At 39.1% G+C, this 20,430-nt stretch overlaps 6 protein-coding genes across 8 annotated transcripts; 1 reads left to right on the top strand and 5 right to left on the bottom strand.

The window, feature by feature from the left end:
- Positions 1-279: 279 nt before the first annotated feature.
- On the bottom strand, positions 280-4,079 carry LOC140774994 (plant intracellular Ras-group-related LRR protein 4-like). Of its 3 annotated transcripts, XM_073118202.1 has the most exons (5): positions 3,559-4,077; positions 2,329-3,084; positions 1,137-2,053; positions 907-1,064; positions 280-781 (listed from the first exon to the last, which is right to left on the bottom strand). In XM_073118202.1, the coding sequence occupies exons 2-4, from the start codon at positions 2,936-2,938 to the stop codon at positions 921-923; spliced, it is 1,671 nt and encodes a 556-aa protein (XP_072974303.1). In that variant the 5' UTR covers positions 2,939-3,084; positions 3,559-4,077; the 3' UTR covers positions 280-781; positions 907-920. The 3 variants fall into 3 exon arrangements, with proteins under 3 accessions (XP_072974303.1, XP_072974304.1, XP_072974302.1); XM_073118203.1 differs by having other exon boundaries at positions 1,137-2,050; positions 2,329-4,079; XM_073118201.1 differs by having other exon boundaries at positions 2,329-4,077.
- A 1,851-nt stretch (positions 4,080-5,930) lies between these two features.
- Positions 5,931-11,081, bottom strand: LOC140774997 (damage-control phosphatase At2g17340-like). The gene is made up of 12 exons (XM_073118205.1): positions 10,739-11,081; positions 9,942-10,007; positions 8,879-8,945; positions 8,696-8,764; positions 8,451-8,591; positions 8,059-8,187; positions 7,340-7,426; positions 7,168-7,242; positions 7,007-7,084; positions 6,819-6,896; positions 6,632-6,694; positions 5,931-6,308 (listed from the first exon to the last, which is right to left on the bottom strand). The coding sequence occupies exons 1-12, from the start codon at positions 10,906-10,908 to the stop codon at positions 6,234-6,236; spliced, it is 1,098 nt and encodes a 365-aa protein (XP_072974306.1). The 5' UTR covers positions 10,909-11,081; the 3' UTR covers positions 5,931-6,233.
- Positions 11,082-11,651: 570 nt separating this feature from the next.
- LOC140774995 (exopolygalacturonase) lies at positions 11,652-14,043 on the bottom strand. Its single transcript, XM_073118204.1, has 6 exons — positions 13,654-14,043; positions 13,396-13,536; positions 13,112-13,285; positions 12,504-12,793; positions 12,195-12,423; positions 11,652-12,110 (listed from the first exon to the last, which is right to left on the bottom strand). The coding sequence occupies exons 1-6, from the start codon at positions 13,795-13,797 to the stop codon at positions 11,886-11,888; spliced, it is 1,203 nt and encodes a 400-aa protein (XP_072974305.1). The 5' UTR covers positions 13,798-14,043; the 3' UTR covers positions 11,652-11,885.
- A 181-nt stretch (positions 14,044-14,224) lies between these two features.
- LOC140774262 (uncharacterized) lies at positions 14,225-15,432 on the bottom strand. The gene is made up of 2 exons (XM_073117183.1): positions 15,253-15,432; positions 14,225-14,700 (listed from the first exon to the last, which is right to left on the bottom strand). The coding sequence occupies exons 1-2, from the start codon at positions 15,430-15,432 to the stop codon at positions 14,527-14,529; spliced, it is 354 nt and encodes a 117-aa protein (XP_072973284.1). The 3' UTR covers positions 14,225-14,526.
- A 400-nt stretch (positions 15,433-15,832) lies between these two features.
- LOC140774257 (pentatricopeptide repeat-containing protein At2g03880, mitochondrial) lies at positions 15,833-18,450 on the top strand. The gene is made up of 2 exons (XM_073117175.1): positions 15,833-17,898; positions 18,313-18,450. The coding sequence occupies exon 1, from the start codon at positions 15,836-15,838 to the stop codon at positions 17,771-17,773; it is 1,938 nt and encodes a 645-aa protein (XP_072973276.1). The 5' UTR covers positions 15,833-15,835; the 3' UTR covers positions 17,774-17,898; positions 18,313-18,450.
- LOC140774261 (pentatricopeptide repeat-containing protein At1g62350-like) lies at positions 17,892-20,300 on the bottom strand. The gene is made up of 2 exons (XM_073117182.1): positions 19,969-20,300; positions 17,892-19,144 (listed from the first exon to the last, which is right to left on the bottom strand). The coding sequence occupies exons 1-2, from the start codon at positions 20,296-20,298 to the stop codon at positions 18,755-18,757; spliced, it is 720 nt and encodes a 239-aa protein (XP_072973283.1). The 5' UTR covers positions 20,299-20,300; the 3' UTR covers positions 17,892-18,754.
- Positions 20,301-20,430: the final 130 nt, after the last annotated feature.

Here is a 20,430-nt window from a genome sequence, read left to right on the forward strand (position 1 = left end):
ACTAAAAAGTTCCATTTGGACAGGGACCAAAACCAAGATTTTGAACCTTGTCCATTACCATTATCTTACTGTGGGTCTTGAACATTATTTTGGCAGTCCTGCTGATCAAGCTTTTCTATATTCGGCTATTTATAACTTTAAGTATTGACAAAGCATAGGTTTAGATCAGGGATACCTTCATAAAGAAAGATATCTTAATGTGATATCACAGTATCATTCATAAGAAAGAAAGAACCATCTTCACAACAATGACTGAACAAAAATAACCAGCTCTCTTGATGATAGCAACTTTCCTGTATAGATAGATGGTGGACAAGTGATGCTTTTACCTGCACAATAATGCTCACCGAATATGACCGCTGTGCTGTTCCTTCTACACAAACTTATTTAAAACAACTGATGCAAAAAAAAAAAGAAAAGAAAAAGAAACTGGGCAAGAAGCAGGACATGTAGCTAATTTCGACAACAAAGGTACATACTTGTTCCTGGTTTGCCAGAATTGATCTAATACACTATGTTACATTCAAAATCAACTAAAAGATGGAATAAAGAATTAAAGATATGGAATCCATTTTTCATTTGCTAAATGCCGCAGGAAGTCTTGGTATACCTCATCAGACAGATTAGAGATACAAGTGGAACAACAGACCTAGATAACCTGGAAAATGGATATGGCTTTGCATCCAAAAGAATCCCGAGGAAATATTGGAACCAGCGTCCTGGTGATCAACTTCACATAAGTGTCGATTGACTTTCGGGATCATGATAGGTTATGTAGGCCCTGCAATTTATTGACATCTTAGACAACATAAAGGAACCAAGAAGAAAACAAGAAGATAACTGGTAGGTATAGTCAACAATGCAACTGATCTTCTGAAACCAATAAAGAGAAGATAACTTGCTAACCTGGCTTGAATAAATCAGTTTACGATATCCAATCGATCATGCTTTCTTTTGTTAGGCCTTGAGAAAAAGCAAAACTGAGCCCAACTCTTCTTAGTCTTTGTTGTTTGTGACTTAACATCTCTCTTTGCAACAAGTTCAGCAATATACTGAACGACAGCCTGGAAAAGAGCACACAGTTACTTCCAAATGAGGATGAGCAAAGAACAAGAAAATTCCCCATAGAGAATTACCTGAGCACCCATTTCAGCTATATGTCTTGGTGGTACTTCCAAAGGATTTTCTTCCACATGAAGCACATGGAGATGTGATAACATGCCAAAAGAGTCCGGCAGAACCCTAATCTGATTATTGCTTATGTCCAACTCTTCTAGCATTTCAAGATTGCCAATTGCGCGTGGAAGAGATTGTAAATCAGCAAAGTTATTTCCAACATTTAGCTTGACAAGTGTAGTAGCAAGGCATAGGCTCTCAGGCACAGATTCAAGTTCATTAAAACTGACATCAACCTCCTTCAATTTTGAGAGAGATGCCATTGTTGTTGGGAGTGCCTTAATGTTGTTGTAGCGGACTGAGAGAATCTCTAAGGACTCCATCTTTCCAACAGCTTCAGGAAGGCCTTTCAAGCGATTATAATCTGCTTGAAGCTCAACAAGTGAAACACAATGACCAATAGTATGTGGGAGTTCTTCAATATCATTTGTTTCCACTATTAACTTCTTCAGGCTTATAAGCTTTCCTATCGTGTCTGGAAGGGATGAGAGATGGTTAGAACTCAAATCAAGTTCCTCAAGATACAATAACTTGCCAAATGTGGAGGGCAATGAAGTTAGTTGGTTCCCCCTCAGATCCAAATATAGCAAGCTACACAGATCACCAATGGAATCAGGAAGTTGAGCAATCCGATTTGAATGAAGATCCAGTTTCGACAAAGAAGACAGAGCACCTAGTATAGTCGGTAAAGCAACAATACGGTTCTCGGAAAGGTCAAGTGAGATCAGACCAGAAAGCTTTCCTATTGAATCAGGCAACCAGTCTATTTGGTCCATAAGCTTGCTCTGAAGGTTAAGATCTCTGGTGCCTTTCTTTGCAGAGACCTCGATCAAGCTAGCAAACTTAATAAGGCTCAGCTTCCCACTGTCTTCTCCTACTAAATTCATCATGAAAACAGCCAGTTGCAGTCAGTTCATGAACTTCAACATCTTTAGTATGAAAAGATCATCCATGACAAATCAGATAAATTATTGTTACTGAAAAATAAAATAGACTTCTCTTCTACATATGCATGTGATGTTCTCCCATGAAAATACACTATGTAAGCCTTCTCTGGTTATAGAAAGGAGACCAATTTGCACTGAAAAAAGTACTCATCATTGCAAAACAGGAAAAGAGAACTATCCCAATGTAATTGAGCATCAGACTCACCAGAAGCAGCACCAGTTCTAATTTTAGGAGTCACCATAGTTCCTCGTGAAACATTGGAGTCACCGGGAATTCCATCCGGATGCATTACCGCCTTGGCCTTCTTCACATAACTGTCATCTCTAGTGACAAGGTTAGATTTCCTTCCGACTTCTCTATCCGTGTAAAAGACGGATGCTACAGTAGTTGAAGTATCTATGGAATTCTTCGAATTGGTCACTGTAACTGATGAAGAACTTGCTGGAATTGATGGAGCAGATCCACTCGAGCTGGAAGGTAAGCACCTCGACGCTCTCTGGATCAAATCATCAAACATAACATAGAGATTCTCCAGATCAAGAAGTTTCACAGCATCCCTCTTCTGTTCTTTGCTCTGGAAATATACTAAATTCTTCTGCATCTCCTGGAGCACAAAAAAGAGCTCCTCAGGGATATCAAATCCTTTTTGTTGGCTCAATAAGGCATCAATGCGACTCTGCTCCTCGTTGTCCACGTTGCGTACTAATGTCGTTGCTGCTTCGACCTCATCAATGCCGGGTCTCGCCGGCAGAGATCGGTGAAGCCTCATGATCTCTTCCACGACGCCGTCAATGGATTGCAAAGAAGGACCCATTTCTTGGAGATCTAGATACCAAGTTTGCTAAGCTCTTATATTTGCGCTCTTAAGAAAAGATCACTCACAGACTTACAATAGTAAACCACACAACAGGATGAGCTTTCCAACTAAATGTCACGAGCTCCTCTGCTTTTTACTGAACACTAATCAGATAAGAAGGAAGATTAAAGAGGTGAACAGATCATCTCCTCCATAGAAACCAAAGAGGAAAAATTGAACACAAGAGGGGGAAATATCCAAGCTTTCGACAACAAGAAGCTAACTTGGTGGTCAAAGTATCAACAAAAAAAAAAATGTGACAAGCTCCGGAGGGTTCATGCGAAATCCATGAACTTTTCACTCAAAAGGAAGAAGATCAACAGGAAGCACAGGAGAAAGGCAAAGAAAGAGAGCCAAAAAGCCTGTCCTTTTACCTTAAAATAACGTAAAGATACCCGAAAAGAAAAGGTGAACAAGATCACCAGATGATGAAAAAAAAAATTCAATCTTTTACATCAATACTCTATGAATTCTTTCATCATGCTGACGAATTCCCAAACCCAAGAGGCCAACAGTGGGTTTCTCTGGCATCGAGAGAGAGAGAGAGAGAGAGAGAGAGAGAGAGACGTATCTCTTACTTGAAAAGAAGAAAGACCCGAGAGAGGGAATCACCAAGAAGGACGTAAAGTTGCGATTTTTCTTCAATTCACGCACAGATTTCTTCACCCTCCCACTGAATTTTCTTCAGGACGGGGGCCGTTTCCTACAGCAATCAGGCATCAAAAAAACAAGATAGAGACTCAAGACAGAGAAAGCAGTTACCTCAAATTGTGCTATTAATGTTTTTTTTAATATAACTATTCTTTTTTTGATAAAAATATAACTATTCTGTGAGAGAGAGAGAGAGAGAGAGAGAGAGAGAGAGAGAGAGAGAGAGAGAGAGATAAAAAGACCACTTGTGTACTATAAAAACAAATAGAAAAATAATATCTGGATCCCTCTTTCTCTGCGTCTTACTAACTCCAGCTGTTCTCGGATGCTGGCGAGATTGGGAAATTGGGCATAATAAATGGGAGGAGGATTAGTTCCTTGGTGTGTGAGTGAGCCATTGAAGAGACCAACGTGGGAAGGCAAAGCCGAGGGCTTCCATGTGGCCCCTCCCATGTCATGGATCCCCCAACATGCCCTTGTGCCTTGCTGGGCCTAACATTTATTATTCCCTTTCAATCTTATCCTCACCTCTTCTTCTTTTCCTACTCTCTCTCTCTCCATATATATATATATATATATCTCCGATCTATCCTATCCATCCATCGTAGATTCATAGTAAACACCAGTATAGCCTATGAATGCCAAACCAACGTTCACGTATCTTAGGAATACTGACCACATCCCTTTCTAGTTGTTGGAGAACAGAACACCAATGAATTGATCCAAGGAAAATAATATTAGACTATTTAGGCTATTTGGGTTGAACAATACAAGGCAGACACAATACATCCTAATTTATTAAAAAAATATTAAATATAAAAAACATAAGTTCTATAGCATTAATATTTTACTATTAGTTCCGTAGAATAACAACAAAGAAAGAGAATCTTCTGAGTTTCTTTCGAAACTTTAGCTCATTTAATTAGAGTAGATTAAACTAGAAAAACACATGATTTTTCCTTTTAAAGTATAATCATTGGCAATTCAAATATAATTAAAAGTTAAAAAAAAAAATGAAAGTGATACAGAAGATGATGACTGAAGCTGCAAAGATTTGGCATCATCAGCTACAATTTGGTCAGCTGGACAAGGATCATACCATGACAATATTAACATATCAACATCTCACGAGGCAAGCATGCATTTCATCACATGGAGGCTAAGATCAGTAAAGTTAGTGATAAGGTTTATGAGCTTTTGGAAAAACGGTTGAATTATAGTCGTTGGAACATCCAAAAAGCATGTGATCTGCCATCCACTGTCTTCAGCACTTTATTGTTAATTATCATAATTAAGTAGTAATGACTACTTTAGTAGCTTAGTGGAGGGCAGCCAATGGTTTTCTAAGACCCTTGATGTGCCATCATCCACAGAATCGAGATTTCGGATTTGTATATAGAATAAGAATAGTTGGATAAAAGTAAACACTCACTCTGCAGTTCTACTAATATCCTCATAGATAAGAACTCAATTGTAGGGTGGGCTATCACTCTAGTGAAATTTTGTGAGGTTATGTATGCTGGTCAACACTCCAATTTGCTTATTCGATGTGCTTCCCATCCCTGGGGTGGTGCAAAAGAATGAAATTGGAGGAGCAGACATCAGCCTCCGACAGGCTAATTGATCTCCTATCCTTGCAATTTGCAAAGACTAGATGTGGCGGATAAAGGAATCTTTAAATTTATGGATTGTGGTAGATATCAAAACTATAAACTTATTTATTTATAGATAATCTAATCAAACAATTAATTAAGAGGTAAAATATGATATAAACTATAAAGTTATTCATTTATAGAGAAGCGAATCAAACAATTAATTAAGTGATAAAATATGATAGAATCTTAGGATATGGGTATATTTAGGAGGAGAGTTTTCTTAGTGATCTACTATAATTTTTGACCTCCAACTCTAATAAAGTATTCTCTCTAATCGTGGTTAATTTTATAAAATTCTCCATTTTTTTGTTAAAAAGAAAGCAATCATCGTGCAATTTATTCCTTACTCTAATAGACAAAAATGCCAGATAGATCTGCAATCGGATGCATAAGGATTAGCACAATTGAGGTAAATGATGTTCGCAACGATGAACGAGATACCCGGAAAGGTTAAAGAGATATTTCTCCCAATTAGAAAGAAGTAAACTAGCCAGAACATTTCACTTTGCCAGTAATCAATCTCCCATTTAACAGAACATAAATAACCGGCAGAAGCACTTCTATTATGAACAAGAAAACAAAGAGCAAATGAGATTTAAAAGAACATATAGCCCAGAAATTTATTAAAGTATGATAAGCAAATCTCAGTGAAAATTCAGCTCTAATTTTAAGCATTCACATATTATTTACGAACGTACACATTGAATATAACCACTGTTGGAAGCTCCCCAACAAATTGTAGGAATAACTTTCAACATCGTTTGCAAATGGATCTAACCATAACAATTCACAATTGTGGACCTACTTTGTCCAATCAAAAGGTCGTGCATGCCATTTCTCTTTCCTTTAATCAAAAGAGATGTAAGGGTATAGTTTCTCCTGATTGCTTATGAGAAAAATAAAAGAAAACAAGGGTATTAAGGATGCCCCCATTGATCTCAGTAGTTCTACACCTCATTGTACTTGAAGACGCAATCATAAAGTCTCCCTCCCAAGAACTGAGCAACTTCAGGGTGCTTCACCTGCACCAATAACAAAGGGAGAAAAATCAACGCAAGTTGTGAGGCCAACTTGATTTATTTCAGCCTTATATTTCATCTGATGGGACTTATATAATGTAATTGTATTTAATTTTTCAATTTACAATAATAAACTCTAATGTGGATTGCAAATGTAAATTGTGTGCATTTTAATATAACAATATATGCATCAATTGTAGGAAATATATCCACTCAGTTTTATAAGTTAAATTGAAAAACTAAATACAATTAAATTGCAAAATCACCCTCATCTAATACAAACTTTTGGGTTTTCACAGCAGAAAAATTGCTGACAGAACAAATACCATTCCTATCTTGATTGAATCACATTTCAATTGCGCATATAGATTCGTCTCTAATGCTCTTCCCTGTGCACAAAAGATAAAAGAGAATTTTATAAATTAAAAAATAGTATAAGCAGAATAGGTACCTGATACTTCAGGTAATACAATTCTCCTAATTCAAACTTCAACCCTTTAAACAAATTCTTACCATTCCCTCCAGTATTACCAGATCTGCATCACTTGCAATGTAAGCAAGCTCTGGAGATACACTTGTCAGATCAATGACCTGAGGCACAACATATCTATGCATGAATGAGGGAGTAGAATACCTCCGTATATGTGGTCAATATTTCATAGTGACCAGGTGAATGAGAACGTGGGACGAGAGATTCTTACCGGCAGATCATTACCAGAATTGACAACAAGAAGGCCAGATGCATCCACACCCCCAAGTTGGCCATTTTCATCCTTCAGCTGAAAATAAGGCAACAAAAATACCAGAATCAAATTTATTTCCATATAATGATGCAGAAAGTAAATGCAAGTCTCTTTATCACCTTTGTAATAATCTCGACTAACTCAGTGTAGGTGACATCATTAATTGAAGGCAAGTCGTTAGCTGCTAGAACCACCTGCATCAACCCAAAAACAGTAAAAGTAAAGCTAAGAATAACTCAAGATACTTAATCTTAAAATGGATAAGGCAATAATTGATAATATAAGACAAACCTCTGTACCGTGGCGGAGTAGCTCTCTTGCAAATGGCAATATTCCTAGTACTACATCAGCACCAGAATTATCGACAAAAATAACAGCCTGCCAAATGCAAGTTGAGAACCTTTAAGTCATACCAACTTTTTATGGATCAACCATGATAGAACCACATTAACTAGTGAAAGGGATTATAGAGTTGCAAAAGGTGAAACCGAAAATGAGGATATTCATTTGAATGTTACGTGCATACACAAAGTTCAGACTTAAGATAGACAAGAAAGACTCAAGCATAAACAATGTCTAGACATAAAGACAGAAACAGGAAAAGATGTGACAATGGATTTATTTTCAATTAAAAAGGATAATGAGCCTCAAAAGCAGTACTATAGCAAAACCTCATGCAGCACTATTTGAGATTGAATTCCATCAACATATTAAAAAGTTGAAAATCAAGGTAAAATGAACCAGGCATCAGCCAAGTAAGATCGTAGAGAAGAAACCATGTTAAACTCTAGAAGTTCAACAGCAACCAAACAACTCAAAAAGGTTATAGGAAAATAAAAGATATATCAACATAATTACACTGCAAATGTGGGAGAAAGTACTATTATACTAGTAGGGAACCAACTAGTATGAATAAAGTTCACCCTTCCAGTATCTACTTTGCAATCCTACAGGTTCATCATTAAACAAGAAGTAAAGTAATAACTCTATATTAGGCAAAAAAAACTTACCTTGTTCCAAGATTTTTTGATCCATTTTGTTATAAATGCATCCAAGTCGTCGATAACCCAAGGTCTAGGTACAAGATTTTGACAACTTGCCAAGAAAGACATGCCATCCTTTGCAAAAACTTCTGCAAGCTTCAAAAACCAAAACATAGAGATATTCATAAGAAGCTAATTCAATAAAATCATAATTTGCGCAATCAATATCATATAAATATATAACTTTACAGATAGGACGTCACAGAGGAAAATTCTTCTTTTATGAGCAGGAAAGCTTCCCAACCACATTTTCTTGGCACAAAGCTTGTAGTGTGATTGCTTCTAGCTATGTGGTTGTGTGTGTCAGTAAGAAAGAGGGCACTTGAAACATTGCTACTACTAGCTTGAATGATATATACCTGTGCAGATCCCAAATCAAATATGTTCCCTGCCAATATTCCCCTAATTAAGTTCTCCACGCGTTTTCCCTCATCTTCAATAGCATCATTTAACCGAACTACATTCTCAAATAGTGAAATAGCTTTAGCATTTTCTTCATCCTGTTTAAGGAACATAAAGAGATTAAAAAAGTCATCTAGGAGGACAGACAAAATCAAAGAGTAAGGCTGGATCCTCTTTGTAAAGAATGACAAGCAAAAATTACCTTAACCTTCTTGAATATATCCATGAAACCCAATTCTCTAAGAATTTGTTCACGGATCCTGCAAAGAAGCTTAAAAACCGTTTGAAGAATTAGGCCGCAAAAATATCTCTTTTGCAAAAAGATCCATTTAACCTATAAACAAACAATACATTCATAAAAAATTTAGGACAATTAGTAACTTACAATGCAATCAGGTGGCCCACCATGACTCTCAGGATTTTTCTTCAACTCCTCAAGGATTGCTGTGTACCTTCATCCATATCATGAATAAAGAGGTAGAGTAAATTCAGATATGCAACATATGCTTAAAGCTCAATGTTCTCAAGTTGTCAACCTCAGAGTACATTTGTAATGTGATAAATTTTCACAGCTTCTACAAATTCCTAAAGCAGAAACTATAATCTATGCCAAAAATGGGGGACAAACAGAATATTAGTTTGGCATAGTAACTTTACAGCACAACAGAACATTATATATTTATATATCATAACAAACACTTATTTCTTGCAAAAGAGAACAAGCAATCACAAGTGAATATCCACAATGATCTGTTTACTATAAAATCAGGCCGAAGCTGACTCATAAAATCATCACATGTATGAAATAAAAGTGAGTGATTCACCGAGGTGGACCAGTAAATAATCAACATGAGAAACTTTTGCTTTCATATATGTACCACAACATTTAATTTGCCCATCACTGAGAACTTAACAATCTAGGATTTCATTGTACTAAACCAAAAATTCTATTACCCAAAATGTTTGCTGGTCAAGGAGCAGGGAGGTCCCATTTACATAGAAATGATGGGATTAGCCTAGAAGATAAGTTCTTACCCAACACAGAAAGTAAGACCTACTTCTTATTTGTAAAATTGTTTTTTTTTTTTAAAGTACAGTTGCAACAAAAAAAATCAGATCTCATCATATGGCTGTCGCACCAAAGTTGAAGAAATTTATGCAATTCCATAATAGAGTAAACTAGCTAAAATATACTAATAATAACTACTAAGATTGTGTTACTTATCCTACTAAAGATTAAAATTCCGCAAAGAGAATAAGGGTGGAAGATTCACACATTTGAAAATTAAAGAGACAATTATTACAGGCCCTTTGTTTTCAAGAATCACTCATCAGTCTTTTCCAAAAGCTCGGCTAAGAAGTCCTACTAGTACATACTTTCCTAACGAGAAAAGGAAAGAATGGCAATAAACCACGCCTCAAACTTGCACAAAATAGAAGAGTAGTACCTCTGAGCAAACTTTTCAGCTTTAATAGGGGCATCAACAACTGTAGGATCATTCTCTGCTCGTTGTCTGCATCAAAGGCAATTACACATGCATTTCATATATCTTCACACAAAGGTATTACAATAAGGCGGAAGGCATGGAGAGCAGCATAAATGAGGAAATCCAATCCCAACGGAACCAATGACGAAATTGCTAAACGAATAGAATAGTGTACTTCTAAAGTCAAAGGAATGCAACACCTAACTGAAAAGGTGATATGAGCAAATGTAAAGCAAAAATAACATACATGTAAAACTATTAAAGAAAGGAAACAGAACTTCTTACTTTATCACCCTAGGTCTTGGATTTTCTCACTGAAAGGACACTCATACTCTCGAAACCCTAGAGAAGGGCATACCAAACACACCAGATGTCCATTTGATTTCACTTAGTTTAATCTAATGAATGGGTTCCTCTTCAGATATAATTTATTATAGACCCTACACAGATCTCCGTAGCTCCACCTAACCTTAATCCTAACTATCAATGTTAAAGACAGTACATAAATATAGTATTGGTCAATAAAAGATAAGTTGAAAAAAGAACATGTCAACTAAAATTACCTTTAGAACTGAGACTTTCTCTAACCAACTACATGTGATTACGATATGCTTCTCGGGAGAAGGGATTCAAGACGGAACCTTCACATAAATCCCTAAAATTTATCTTTTCGTACGAATCTCAATCAAGAAGTGCAGGTAACAATAATTTCCGGAACAAAAATTGCATCCCCTCAAATCGATCGAGAATGTACTGACCTAAACGAAGGCACGGAGTTGAGAAAGAGATCGATCCACTGGATCTCGACCGGCGTCGCCTTCCTTGGGTTGTCGGAGGGGAATCTATAGGGTATCGTGCAGGCCCTGTAGTTGGACTCGATCGGGGTCTGGAGGAGCGGAAAGGGCACCGAAGGAGACGCGCTCTCCATTCTTCTATCTCCCTTCCTCTCACCCTCCCTCCTTCCGCTTTCGATCTTTCTCAAGGTCAGCGTTAGGGTTTCGTCTCGGTCTCTCGAAGAGATAGGAAATGGAATCGGAGGATGGCGAAATGGGAGATGGCGAGAGAGTTCTTCTAACTAGCAACTTGCAACCAAAACCGCGAAAGGAGAGAGAGAGAGAGAGGAGAGAAAATAAATGGGCCAAGTTCTTAAAAGATTAATGGGCCTTCTATCGTACTCGAAGTCTAGATCCGGCCTGCTAGAGTAGGTTAGCTAATTAAGAACATTAAGTAACAACTTACACCATTTACAAGAAAGACCCTATATTTGGACTCTATTATCATTCAGTTCCATGGATTACCATATGGATGTAAAATAATCTAAATGTTCTAAAATAATGCTTTTTTAAAAAAAAATTAAGGTATAATTAGAAGAGAAACTAAGTTTCAAAGCCAAATTAAAAGTATTTTATATGCTTTTAATTTTAAATGTAATAAAATTTTTTTTGGGTTTCATTAACCAGTCTCAAGATTGATGAGAGATTGATTTAATGTTTAATCTAAAATCGTCTCAATTATTGGCATGATCAACAATCTTAGGTTTGAAATTAGTTTCAAGACAAGTTTAATCATGAACAATTCCCGTATTATTCAGTTAAATAGAACAGTAAGCTGAAATGGCCACATAGAACATATTTCTGCTCGCTTCATTTAACAAAAAAACTACTATAATGATTTACTCTTCGGTTTATGTAACAAAACAATCATGCAGATCACATTACAGTCCACAATTCACTGCAGTGCAACAGAGGGCGACTCAGATGTTAGCCACCACTTTCTGCAATCCGAAATGAACTCACTTTGACTTTCCTACCTCTTTGCTCCTACTGCATCCTTTAACATGCTATGTTTGCATGGAAGAATGGCTTCCATGAGTTCATCTGAGCACATCAATCTCACATTACTCAATTACTTGCATGGCGGGGGGATCTGCATTCCGCTGTATCTCGCATTCACGTTCGAGCAAAATGCGGTCGCAGTTTGATGTCCGACGTGCCTCAGACGGACGTCATGCAGGTTTACATTCTGGCATGGCATCCCTCTGCTGCATCTGAGTGTCACAGCCACCGGAGTTGTTGATGTCCCTCTTATGTTCCTGAAGAAGATGTCGCTGATCATGACACGCGATGGCACCTGCATTTCATCAAACACCTTCAATTTTTACTTGTAGATGCTAACAATGATCTAGATTTCATGGATTTAGAAGAGTTTGTGTACCTTTGAAGAACAAGAAATATAAGGACAATACATCTGGTCGATGATAATAGGATTTGCGACGCTCTTCATTATTATGTTAGCGAAGCTCATGTTCCTGGCCGCGCTGCGAGCTGGAGAATTCTGCCATGTCTTGATCCTTAGGCCATTTGTAGTACCTGAAAGGATGCAGTTCCTCACGATGAGCCCTCGAACATCTCCTTCTCCTGGGTATCTTCCTAAGCTTCCAACACTGGAGCAGAAATATAGAAATCAAGATCAACTTCTGTACCAAATCTAACGATGGCATATATAGAACATGAGAGTTATCACCTGATTCCATGTCCAGGTCCACACTTGATGCCACTTATCAGTACTTGTGAATTTCCTTGCCCAATGGAGATGCAATCGTCGCCTGTACCGATCGTCGAGCTATATATAGTGACACCGGAGCTACTATCGATGTGGATGCCGTCAGTGTTCGGGCTATTCGATGGTGCAGTTATCCTGATATTGCTAGCCCTGACATTGTTGCAGCCAACCATGGCCATGTGGAAGAACTTGCTATTCAGGGATGTTATACCTTTCACCACAGTATTAGTCGTCGAGACAAACTTAATCGACTGAAAGAAGGATGCAGAAGAAGATTCTTAAGAGAAATGATTCATGATGTAAAGTACATATAATGACTAAGAGAACTTAGAAGGTTTACAAGTAAGTAAATATTTTCCTATAGAAGTACACTATGAAGAACAAAGCCAATTGATGAACTAATAATCTGAAGCAAGAAAATAGAACTTACTAAGCTATTAATGATATTTTTGCTTGTAAGTAGCCCTAAAAGAGAGAGGATCAACTAGGAGGCAATTTATGAGGCAAATGTACCTTCAGATTGACTTAATGCCAAATTTGAAAGGTAAATTTAAGGTGAGGAGGCTCACAGTGGGAAGAACTTCGCAGTTCTTATTTTTGGGGCACTTGTTGAAAGGCCATGAAGCAGCTCCTTGGCCATCAAAGGTCCCTCCTCCAGTCAAAGTCAACCTATCAACATATGCAAATTCGAACCAATGATCCCTCACATACTTGCTCAAATCCGTTGAGGCCTTCAAGTATCCCTGCATGTTGCATACCGTAGTTAACATTGACCTACTCATAACTGAAACTTTGAGGAGAAAAGAAAAAGAAAAAAAATTCAAACTTTCCTTCAAAATTTGAATGGCATTACCTTCATATGAACCGTCAACGATCGAACATTCCGGCAAGGACCGGCGAACCTAACCTGGCCGACGAAATAAGTCCCTCTCGGTATGTGAAGCCTGACGACGCCGCTCGCCGCGCATGCCGCCTTCCATGCATTCAAGAATGCCTGCGATGCCATGAACTCAGAATTCATTTATTCAACACACAAGCAACATCGACCTCTGAGCTCATATAGCTCGTAAAGGTTGGACATGAGGGATTAAGGAGGTGAAATATGAAAGACCTTGCTATCATCAGTGAAGCCATTGGCTCTGGCACCATAGTTGAGCACGTTGAAAGAGGTAGAAGAGCTGCCATGCCTCCTGCCATGGGCATTAGTAACAAAGCAGCATAATAGTGTAAAGGAGATTAAGAGCAAAAGTTTCATTCTTTTGATTTGTTATGGGTGACAACTTTCTTTCTTCTCTTCGATTCTTTCCTTGATAAATACCAAGGTTATAGTTTCGATTAGGGAGGCTGGGATGGGGCACAAATGGAGTTTATGTTAAATCCTTATTATAACTCGTAACTTCCTCACCTCCCACTCCCACTCCCACCACCTGTTGGAATTTCCAACCGCTTGTTTACAGCGGTCTTGTCTCCCTCTTTTAGGACATAACCACACGTTCGGGGGGGGAGAGAGAAGAGGGTGGAAGAAGAAGTTACCATTGGAATTTTGATTTGACTTTGACTCAAATAGAAGTCAACACTGCTAAATTTAGTCAAACCACGTAAGAAATGCAGCACAAAAAACGGGAATTTCAAAAAGGAGTTCATTTACATTGTAGTAATTGAGAAGAGAGAGGAAATTGAAAACCAAGCTTGGATAGAACGCATAACTCCATTATTTTGACAAACTTATTTTGTTTGCCTGTTCCTTTATGACAGCCAAAATCACAAGACAACACTAGAAAGTGAAACTGCAATAGCTCATTACTTTCCTATATTCCCAAACAATCAAAAGCTGCAATAGCTCTAGTAATACAAACAGTGAGAAGAGAATTTACGCATATTGTGTCGTAATTTCGGTATAAATATCATTTGGAACAACAAGTTTAAAAGGAATCGATATGTTTGATAATAGTAACCAAGTTTCTTCAGTTGTCTGTCCAGGATGTCATTTTTTCGCCTTGGAGAACCGGAGGCACCGGTACTTCTCGCCGCCGACAGTGATCTCGAGAGCTCCATCCTGGCTGTCCTGATTAGAAGCTGTACCCATGAGAACACTCTTCTCCTTCTCTAAGTTTTCCCTCTCCATCTTCAGCCTTGCTTCTTGCCTGGCAATCTCTGCCTACAAAAAGAAATAGTTGGAATAGTTTTCATTTATGCTTCCCCTGCAGAAAACCATCTTTAACTCATAAAAGAGCTGCCAGATAAGCAATATATCTAACTTCAGCTGTCAGTAGCTCTATCCAAATTACTACAAGTTTTTCACTTTGTTTAACTTCAGAATTTGCTGAAAGTAAAAGAGAGGGAATTGTTCCAAATCAGTGATTCTGTAAACTGATACCTTGATTTACTTATGAGATTTTAGGATCATGAATTCTAGTGTAAAATAGACTAAAATACGTCTCAAAAGAATCAATTACTGCTAAAATCTTTATCAATATAAGCAATGGAAGAATAGATAAGCAGCAGTTACGAATTGTGTCCAATTCTGGCGTCCTACTGACAAACTCCCTATCTTTTTACCTCAACCATCGAAGAACCGATCTTTTATCTAATTTCAATTTGAAACTTGTAAATAATTTCCTTCACATATAGATTGAATAAAGTAACATGAAATCAAACTAAAAGAAAGAAAAAAAAATTTGAAAGAAATTTCTTTCTCCTCTCCGTTTACCTCGCGCCGGGAGAGCTCGGCTTTCCAAGCGGCCTCGCGCTCGGCGACCTCTCTCTCGCGCTCGGCGATGTAGCTCTGCATCTCCCTCTCCTTCATGATCCGATCCTGGATATCCGCGTCGAGCGCCTCCTTCAACTCCCGCACGAACTTATCCACCACCGCCTTTATCCGCAGCGACATATCCGCCCTTATCCGCCTTCTTATTCCCCTACTATTCTCGTCCTTCCCCTCTCCCCACCCAACCGGACGCCGATTCCACCAAGAGGAGACCTTTGTGATCCACAACAAAGATTTCAGGATTCGAGAGCGTTCTGGCGGATTCCTCCGGCGACGTCGGCCATTATTTCCGGCTGCTAGGGTTTCGAACTTTGGGGGAGTTGAGAGGTGAGCCAGTGGAGCAAAGGATTAATGATGCTTCTTGGATCGGGAGGCAAAGCAAATATAAAGCAAGATAATAAAAGTTAATGTCTCAAGACAAGAATATATATACGTATAGAAAGAGAGAGAGAGCATGTTATCCAATGTCATATGAGACTCCCAACGGCTACTTCTCCCGCCTCCAAATCATCTCATTTCCCTCTGTATGAAGTCTCTTTCCAAAGCCATCGCACTCAAGCATCTTTGTCTTCTTCGTCCTCTCTTCCACCACTATTCTTCCCTCTCCCCAACTTCTCCAGTTCTGGAGAACCCAACTCCAGACCATAACCACCCGTTGTTCGAATCCTTCTCACGCCTCTGCTTCCATGGCCCTCTCCCCGATGCCATGGCCACTATGGCCATCCTCGACTCTCACGGCCTCATCGCCGACCCTGTCTCCTACTCCCACCTCATCAAGCTCTGCCTTAAACACGGCGCAGTCGACCACGGCCGTCTCGTCCATCGCCACCTCTCGTCTCGTGGGGGGCACCTGGAATTGTTCCTTTCCAACTCTCTCATGGGTATGTACGTCAAATTTGGCCTCCTTGGCGATGCCCGTAAATTGTTTGATCAAATGCCCAGGAGAAATGTCGTTTCCTGGACGACCATGATTGCGGCGCTTGCCAATCTTGAAGAAAAGGAGGAAGCTTTGAGCCTTTTGGTTGAAATGCAGAGGGATGGGATTAATCCCAATATGTACACCTTCTCGGCTGTGCTGAGAGCATGCAACACGCTGAGGACGCTTTGGTCTATCCATTCTTGTATAATTAAGTTTGGGTTGGAATCAGATGTGTTTGTCCGGAGCTCACTTATTGATATCTACTCAAAGTTTGGAGATTTGGAGTATGGGTATCGGGTTTTCGGTGAGATGGTCACGAGAGATTTGGTGGTTTGGAATTCGATCATCGGTGGCTTCGCACAGAGTGGAGATGGCTACAAAGCTTTGGAGCTCTTTACCCAGATGAAGAAGGCTGGTTTCTTGGCGAATCAGGGGACTTTGACTAGTGTCCTCAGGGCCTGCACTGGAATGGTGCTGTTGGAGATGGGGAGGCAGGTCCATGTCCATGTTCTCAAGTATGAGAGGGATTTGATACTGAACAATGCTCTTCTTGATATGTACTGCAAATGTGGGAGCTTGGAGGACGCGGATGCAGTGTTTCAGAGGATGTCGGAGAGGGATGTGATCTCATGGAGCACCATGATTTCAGGATTGGCCCAGAATGGGAGAAGCAACGAAGCATTGAGACTCTTTGATTCAATGAAATTGGTTGGCGCTAAACCAAATTATATCACCATCGTGGGTGTCCTTTTCGCATGTAGCCATGCAGGTCTTGTTGAAGACGGTTGGTTCTACTTTAGGTCAATGGAGAGGCTCTTCGGTATCGAACCGGGAAGAGAGCACTGTGGTTGCATGGTTGATCTCCTTGGGAGGGCAGGGAAGCTCCAGGAATCTGTTGATTTTATTCATAGCATGAAATTTAAACCAGATTCAGTTATTTGGAGAACTCTTCTGGGAGCTTGTAGAGTGCATAGAGATGTGAATCTAGCAGCATATGCTGCGAAGGAGATTCTTAAGTTAGAACCTGAAGATGAAGGAGCTTACATTCTTCTGTCAAACATTTATGCGAATTCTCAGCAATGGAGTGGTGTCGAACATGTGAGGAAAGCCATGAGAGAAAGAGGGGTGAAGAAAGAGCCAGGTCGCAGTTGGATTGAATTAGGGAAGAAGGTCCATGTCTTCACCGTAGGAGACTTGTCACACCCACAGTCAGATTTCATAGTTAGAGAGCTGAATCGGTTAATTGGAAGGATATCCAATAAGGGATACATACCAGACACAGAGTTTGTTTTGCATGATCTAGGAAGAGAGCAGAAGGAAGAATTACTAAGGTATCACAGCGAGAAGCTCGCAATTGCATTTGGGATGATGAACTCAACAAAAGGAAAACCCATCAGGATTATGAAGAACCTAAGGATCTGCGGTGATTGCCACAGCTTCGCAAAGCTTGTTTCCAAGACAGAAGAGAAGATCATCATAATAAGGGACCCAGTGCGCTTCCACCATTTTGAGGAAGGAGTTTGTTCATGTGGAGATTACTGGTAATAAAACATCAAGAATGATTCGAAGGCAGAAGAAGTAACTCTTCAATGCTAAGAACACATGTTCCAAGCAAAGTGCCTGGAGCTTGTGGCAGACAGTTAGGAGGCAGCATGCCCTACTGCAGAAAGGTACTTGGAGTTAATTCAATAGTAAGTGGTCTTAGAATGGCAGAAGCTGAGCTATTTCATATCCATTTTGAAATGAACCCTTCCACTCTGCTGATTGGAACATGGTACATGCATAACAACAGGGGATGCATTTTGATTCAAACTGTAGGATTTATATATTTGATTAGCAGACGCCAAATAAACTGTTGCATCTTATAACATTAATTTATTTCTGATTTATGTTGTTGTTGTTGTTGAATTTTTGGTATGAATACAACTTTTCTTTGTCTGTGGAACTTCAGTAGATACAAAAGCTCTGCAGTGTTTTGAAAATGCAACATCTTTACTAGTACTTTGGAACACATTGCATTTTCAATTTCTCAAACCACTACAATATGGTGATATGCACTATTATAAACTTCTCATTGAATCCAGGTATTTGGAGTTACAAGGTGAGGCAGGGGCACAAGTCAGACATGTGAAAAGGTAACTGGAAAACACAGTTCCTCCTTGTCCAGACTTGAAATACACAAATAATGGCTCAAACAGTCTTGATACTTGATACTCCAAAACAACTACCGTGGTTGAAATCATAGAAGTAATTCGCAATTTTCTTGTCGACAGCATTCTGATCCGCAAAATGCAGTAGAAAATCATGTCTTGACTTCTGCTTTGCAGGTGCAACCGATGACAGGGTCTGAGAAGCAAGAAACTAACAGGGTCAAACATGACTTTTCTTGTTACTCATATTATATAGCAACAGCCAAGAGTAAAGCATTTCTTTGTCCTCTGGTTTCCTGGTTGCATTCACTAGGACCTGAAAACAAGCACAATACCATATTTCCATGACCCCTATTACATGCTTAGACGCACCAGTCTAAACTAACTCTTCCTTCTCCTCAAGAAAATCTATAGGCCCACCAAAATAATTCTCTGCTTCCAGTCTTACAGAAACCGAAAGATCCCTTTCTCCTTTGGAGTCCAGTTCATTAATCAGTATACTGTATGTTGACTCATCTGGTTCACTCTCCCACAGCTTCATTAAGCGGAAACAGTCCATGGACAATTGTGTGAACCCAAATTCCAACAGTTTCTTAAGAAGCAAATTGAAACCTTCAGTGTCAGGCTCCAGATACTCCACCTTCAGAAATGAACAGACCTCTTCAACCTTTTCATGCAAACCATTACTTGCCAGGACACTAATCATATCAACATACAACAACAATTGAGGCTTATACCAATACTCCTTCCGAATCTCTTCAAATACCTATCAGAAATGAGAATGTCCACAAGCATCTCAATTCACATTTTGCTGGCCTTTATACAAGATATTTTTTGTTTTACATCACATCATTAGTAATTCTACTTTGATAATAGAAAAAAAATAGCACAAGAAATATATGACAATAGCGACGTTCTTAAAAGCTTTGCCAATATAACTCATACCTAATAAGAATAACCAGAAATGGGAGTTCGTAGCTAGAAAGTCATCATTAACAATTAACAGAATATCAGACTAATTGTAAATACTTTGAAAGAAAATAATGGACTGTTATAAATGGAAATCAATAGAACACAAGAAGACTGGTTGTTGCCATCCACAACTAAAGCCATATTGCTAGACCTTTTTGCAGGGTGTCCTTTAGTGAGATTATTAGTTGATTTTGCATTTAGTAATTCTGTACTAACATCAAATTTTTTTTATCTTGGACTACTTCTCCTCATGAGATGCTCAATCAATTACTATTTATCAAACATCACAAGTTTTGATTTTCTCAGTTTCTAAAGGTAAGATTTGCATACACATTATACATTATACATAATAACATAATATAAGTATCAAAGCCATTCAGATATATAACTCAATATTCTTCACTTAGCAAGTTCTCAGAGCTTTATGGCTTTAAATTTGTTTCTAACACTATAATATCAAACAGATAGGTATGTCAAGCAAACAAAGCTCAATTACTACTGAAAGATAAATCCTCTTACAAAGCCCTAAACTAGGAAGATGATTCCTTCACCCATGGAAGAAAAGATATGAACTTTGAAGAAAAAAATAATTAACTTTAGAGAGATTAGGATGGGGACCTGGAAAGCCAAGAGGCCCTCTTCCTGGTTCAGGAGCTCCTTGAGAACGGCGACCATGTCGGTCTTGATCAGCCGCCGCAGCTTGGATTCGAACACGCGATCTAACGACTCTCGTCCGCCGACCTGGGCACGCTTGAGGGATTGGACGGCCTGGATCGCCTCGATGCTGAGGTACCTCCCTCTTTGAATGGGCTTCCGGTTCTTGCTCCGATCCCTCATGGTGATGGTGGTGAACATCTTGCCCTTCTCTGAAGTAGGAAGAGGTCTCGAGATTTCGCCGCGGCGGTCAGTGTAGGAGAGAGGCGGGAAACGGAGGAGGGAGGATAGCATGCTTCCTTCCAGTTCGAGTCGATAGTGGGGAAAGAGGAGAGTTTAGGTAGCCTGAACTCGGCGACGGTAACAGCGAATTTCGCCGACTTCAGCCTTCTAGGAAGGGAAACCGGAAATGGTTGTGTATCGAGA

The sequence above is a fragment of the Typha angustifolia genome, chromosome 13, assembly GCF_048772165.1.
Source record: "Typha angustifolia cultivar Huaian chromosome 13, ASM4877216v1, whole genome shotgun sequence".
Lineage (NCBI taxonomy): Eukaryota > Viridiplantae > Streptophyta > Magnoliopsida > Poales > Typhaceae > Typha > Typha angustifolia.

Bases quoted from the DNA above. Each gene is read 5' to 3' on its own strand.
- LOC140774994 (XM_073118202.1), bottom strand. From the start codon at position 2,938: ATGGGTCCTTCTTTGCAATCCATTGACGGCGTCGTGGAAGAGATCATG. The intron at 2,054-2,328 runs GTGAGTCTGATG...TGATGAATTTAG, and splicing joins TAGAACTGGTGCTGCTTCTG to TAGGAGAAGACAGTGGGAAG. The intron at 1,065-1,136 runs GTAATTCTCTAT...GCTCTTTTCCAG, and splicing joins TAGCTGAAATGGGTGCTCAG to GCTGTCGTTCAGTATATTGC.
- LOC140774997 (XM_073118205.1), bottom strand. From the start codon at position 10,908: ATGGAGAGCGCGTCTCCTTCGGTGCCCTTTCCGCTCCTCCAGACCCCG. The intron at 8,946-9,941 runs GTACTACTCTTC...ATATGGATGAAG, and splicing joins GCTGAAAAGTTTGCTCAGAG to GTACACAGCAATCCTTGAGG. The intron at 8,765-8,878 runs GTAAGTTACTAA...ACGGTTTTTAAG, and splicing joins GTGGGCCACCTGATTGCATT to CTTCTTTGCAGGATCCGTGA.
- LOC140774995 (XM_073118204.1), bottom strand. From the start codon at position 13,797: ATGAAACTTTTGCTCTTAATCTCCTTTACACTATTATGCTGCTTTGTT. The intron at 12,424-12,503 runs GTGATAACTCTC...TTTCTGCTCCAG, and splicing joins GGACCTGGACATGGAATCAG to TGTTGGAAGCTTAGGAAGAT. The intron at 12,111-12,194 runs GTACACAAACTC...GATGAAATGCAG, and splicing joins ATATTTCTTGTTCTTCAAAG to GTGCCATCGCGTGTCATGAT.
- LOC140774262 (XM_073117183.1), bottom strand. From the start codon at position 15,432: ATGTCGCTGCGGATAAAGGCGGTGGTGGATAAGTTCGTGCGGGAGTTG. The intron at 14,701-15,252 runs GTAAACGGAGAG...TTCTTTTTGTAG, and splicing joins CCGAGCTCTCCCGGCGCGAG to GCAGAGATTGCCAGGCAAGA.
- LOC140774257 (XM_073117175.1), top strand. From the start codon at position 15,836: ATGAAGTCTCTTTCCAAAGCCATCGCACTCAAGCATCTTTGTCTTCTT.
- LOC140774261 (XM_073117182.1), bottom strand. From the start codon at position 20,298: ATGCTATCCTCCCTCCTCCGTTTCCCGCCTCTCTCCTACACTGACCGC. The intron at 19,145-19,968 runs GTCCCCATCCTA...CATTTCTGATAG, and splicing joins AGGGCCTCTTGGCTTTCCAG to GTATTTGAAGAGATTCGGAA.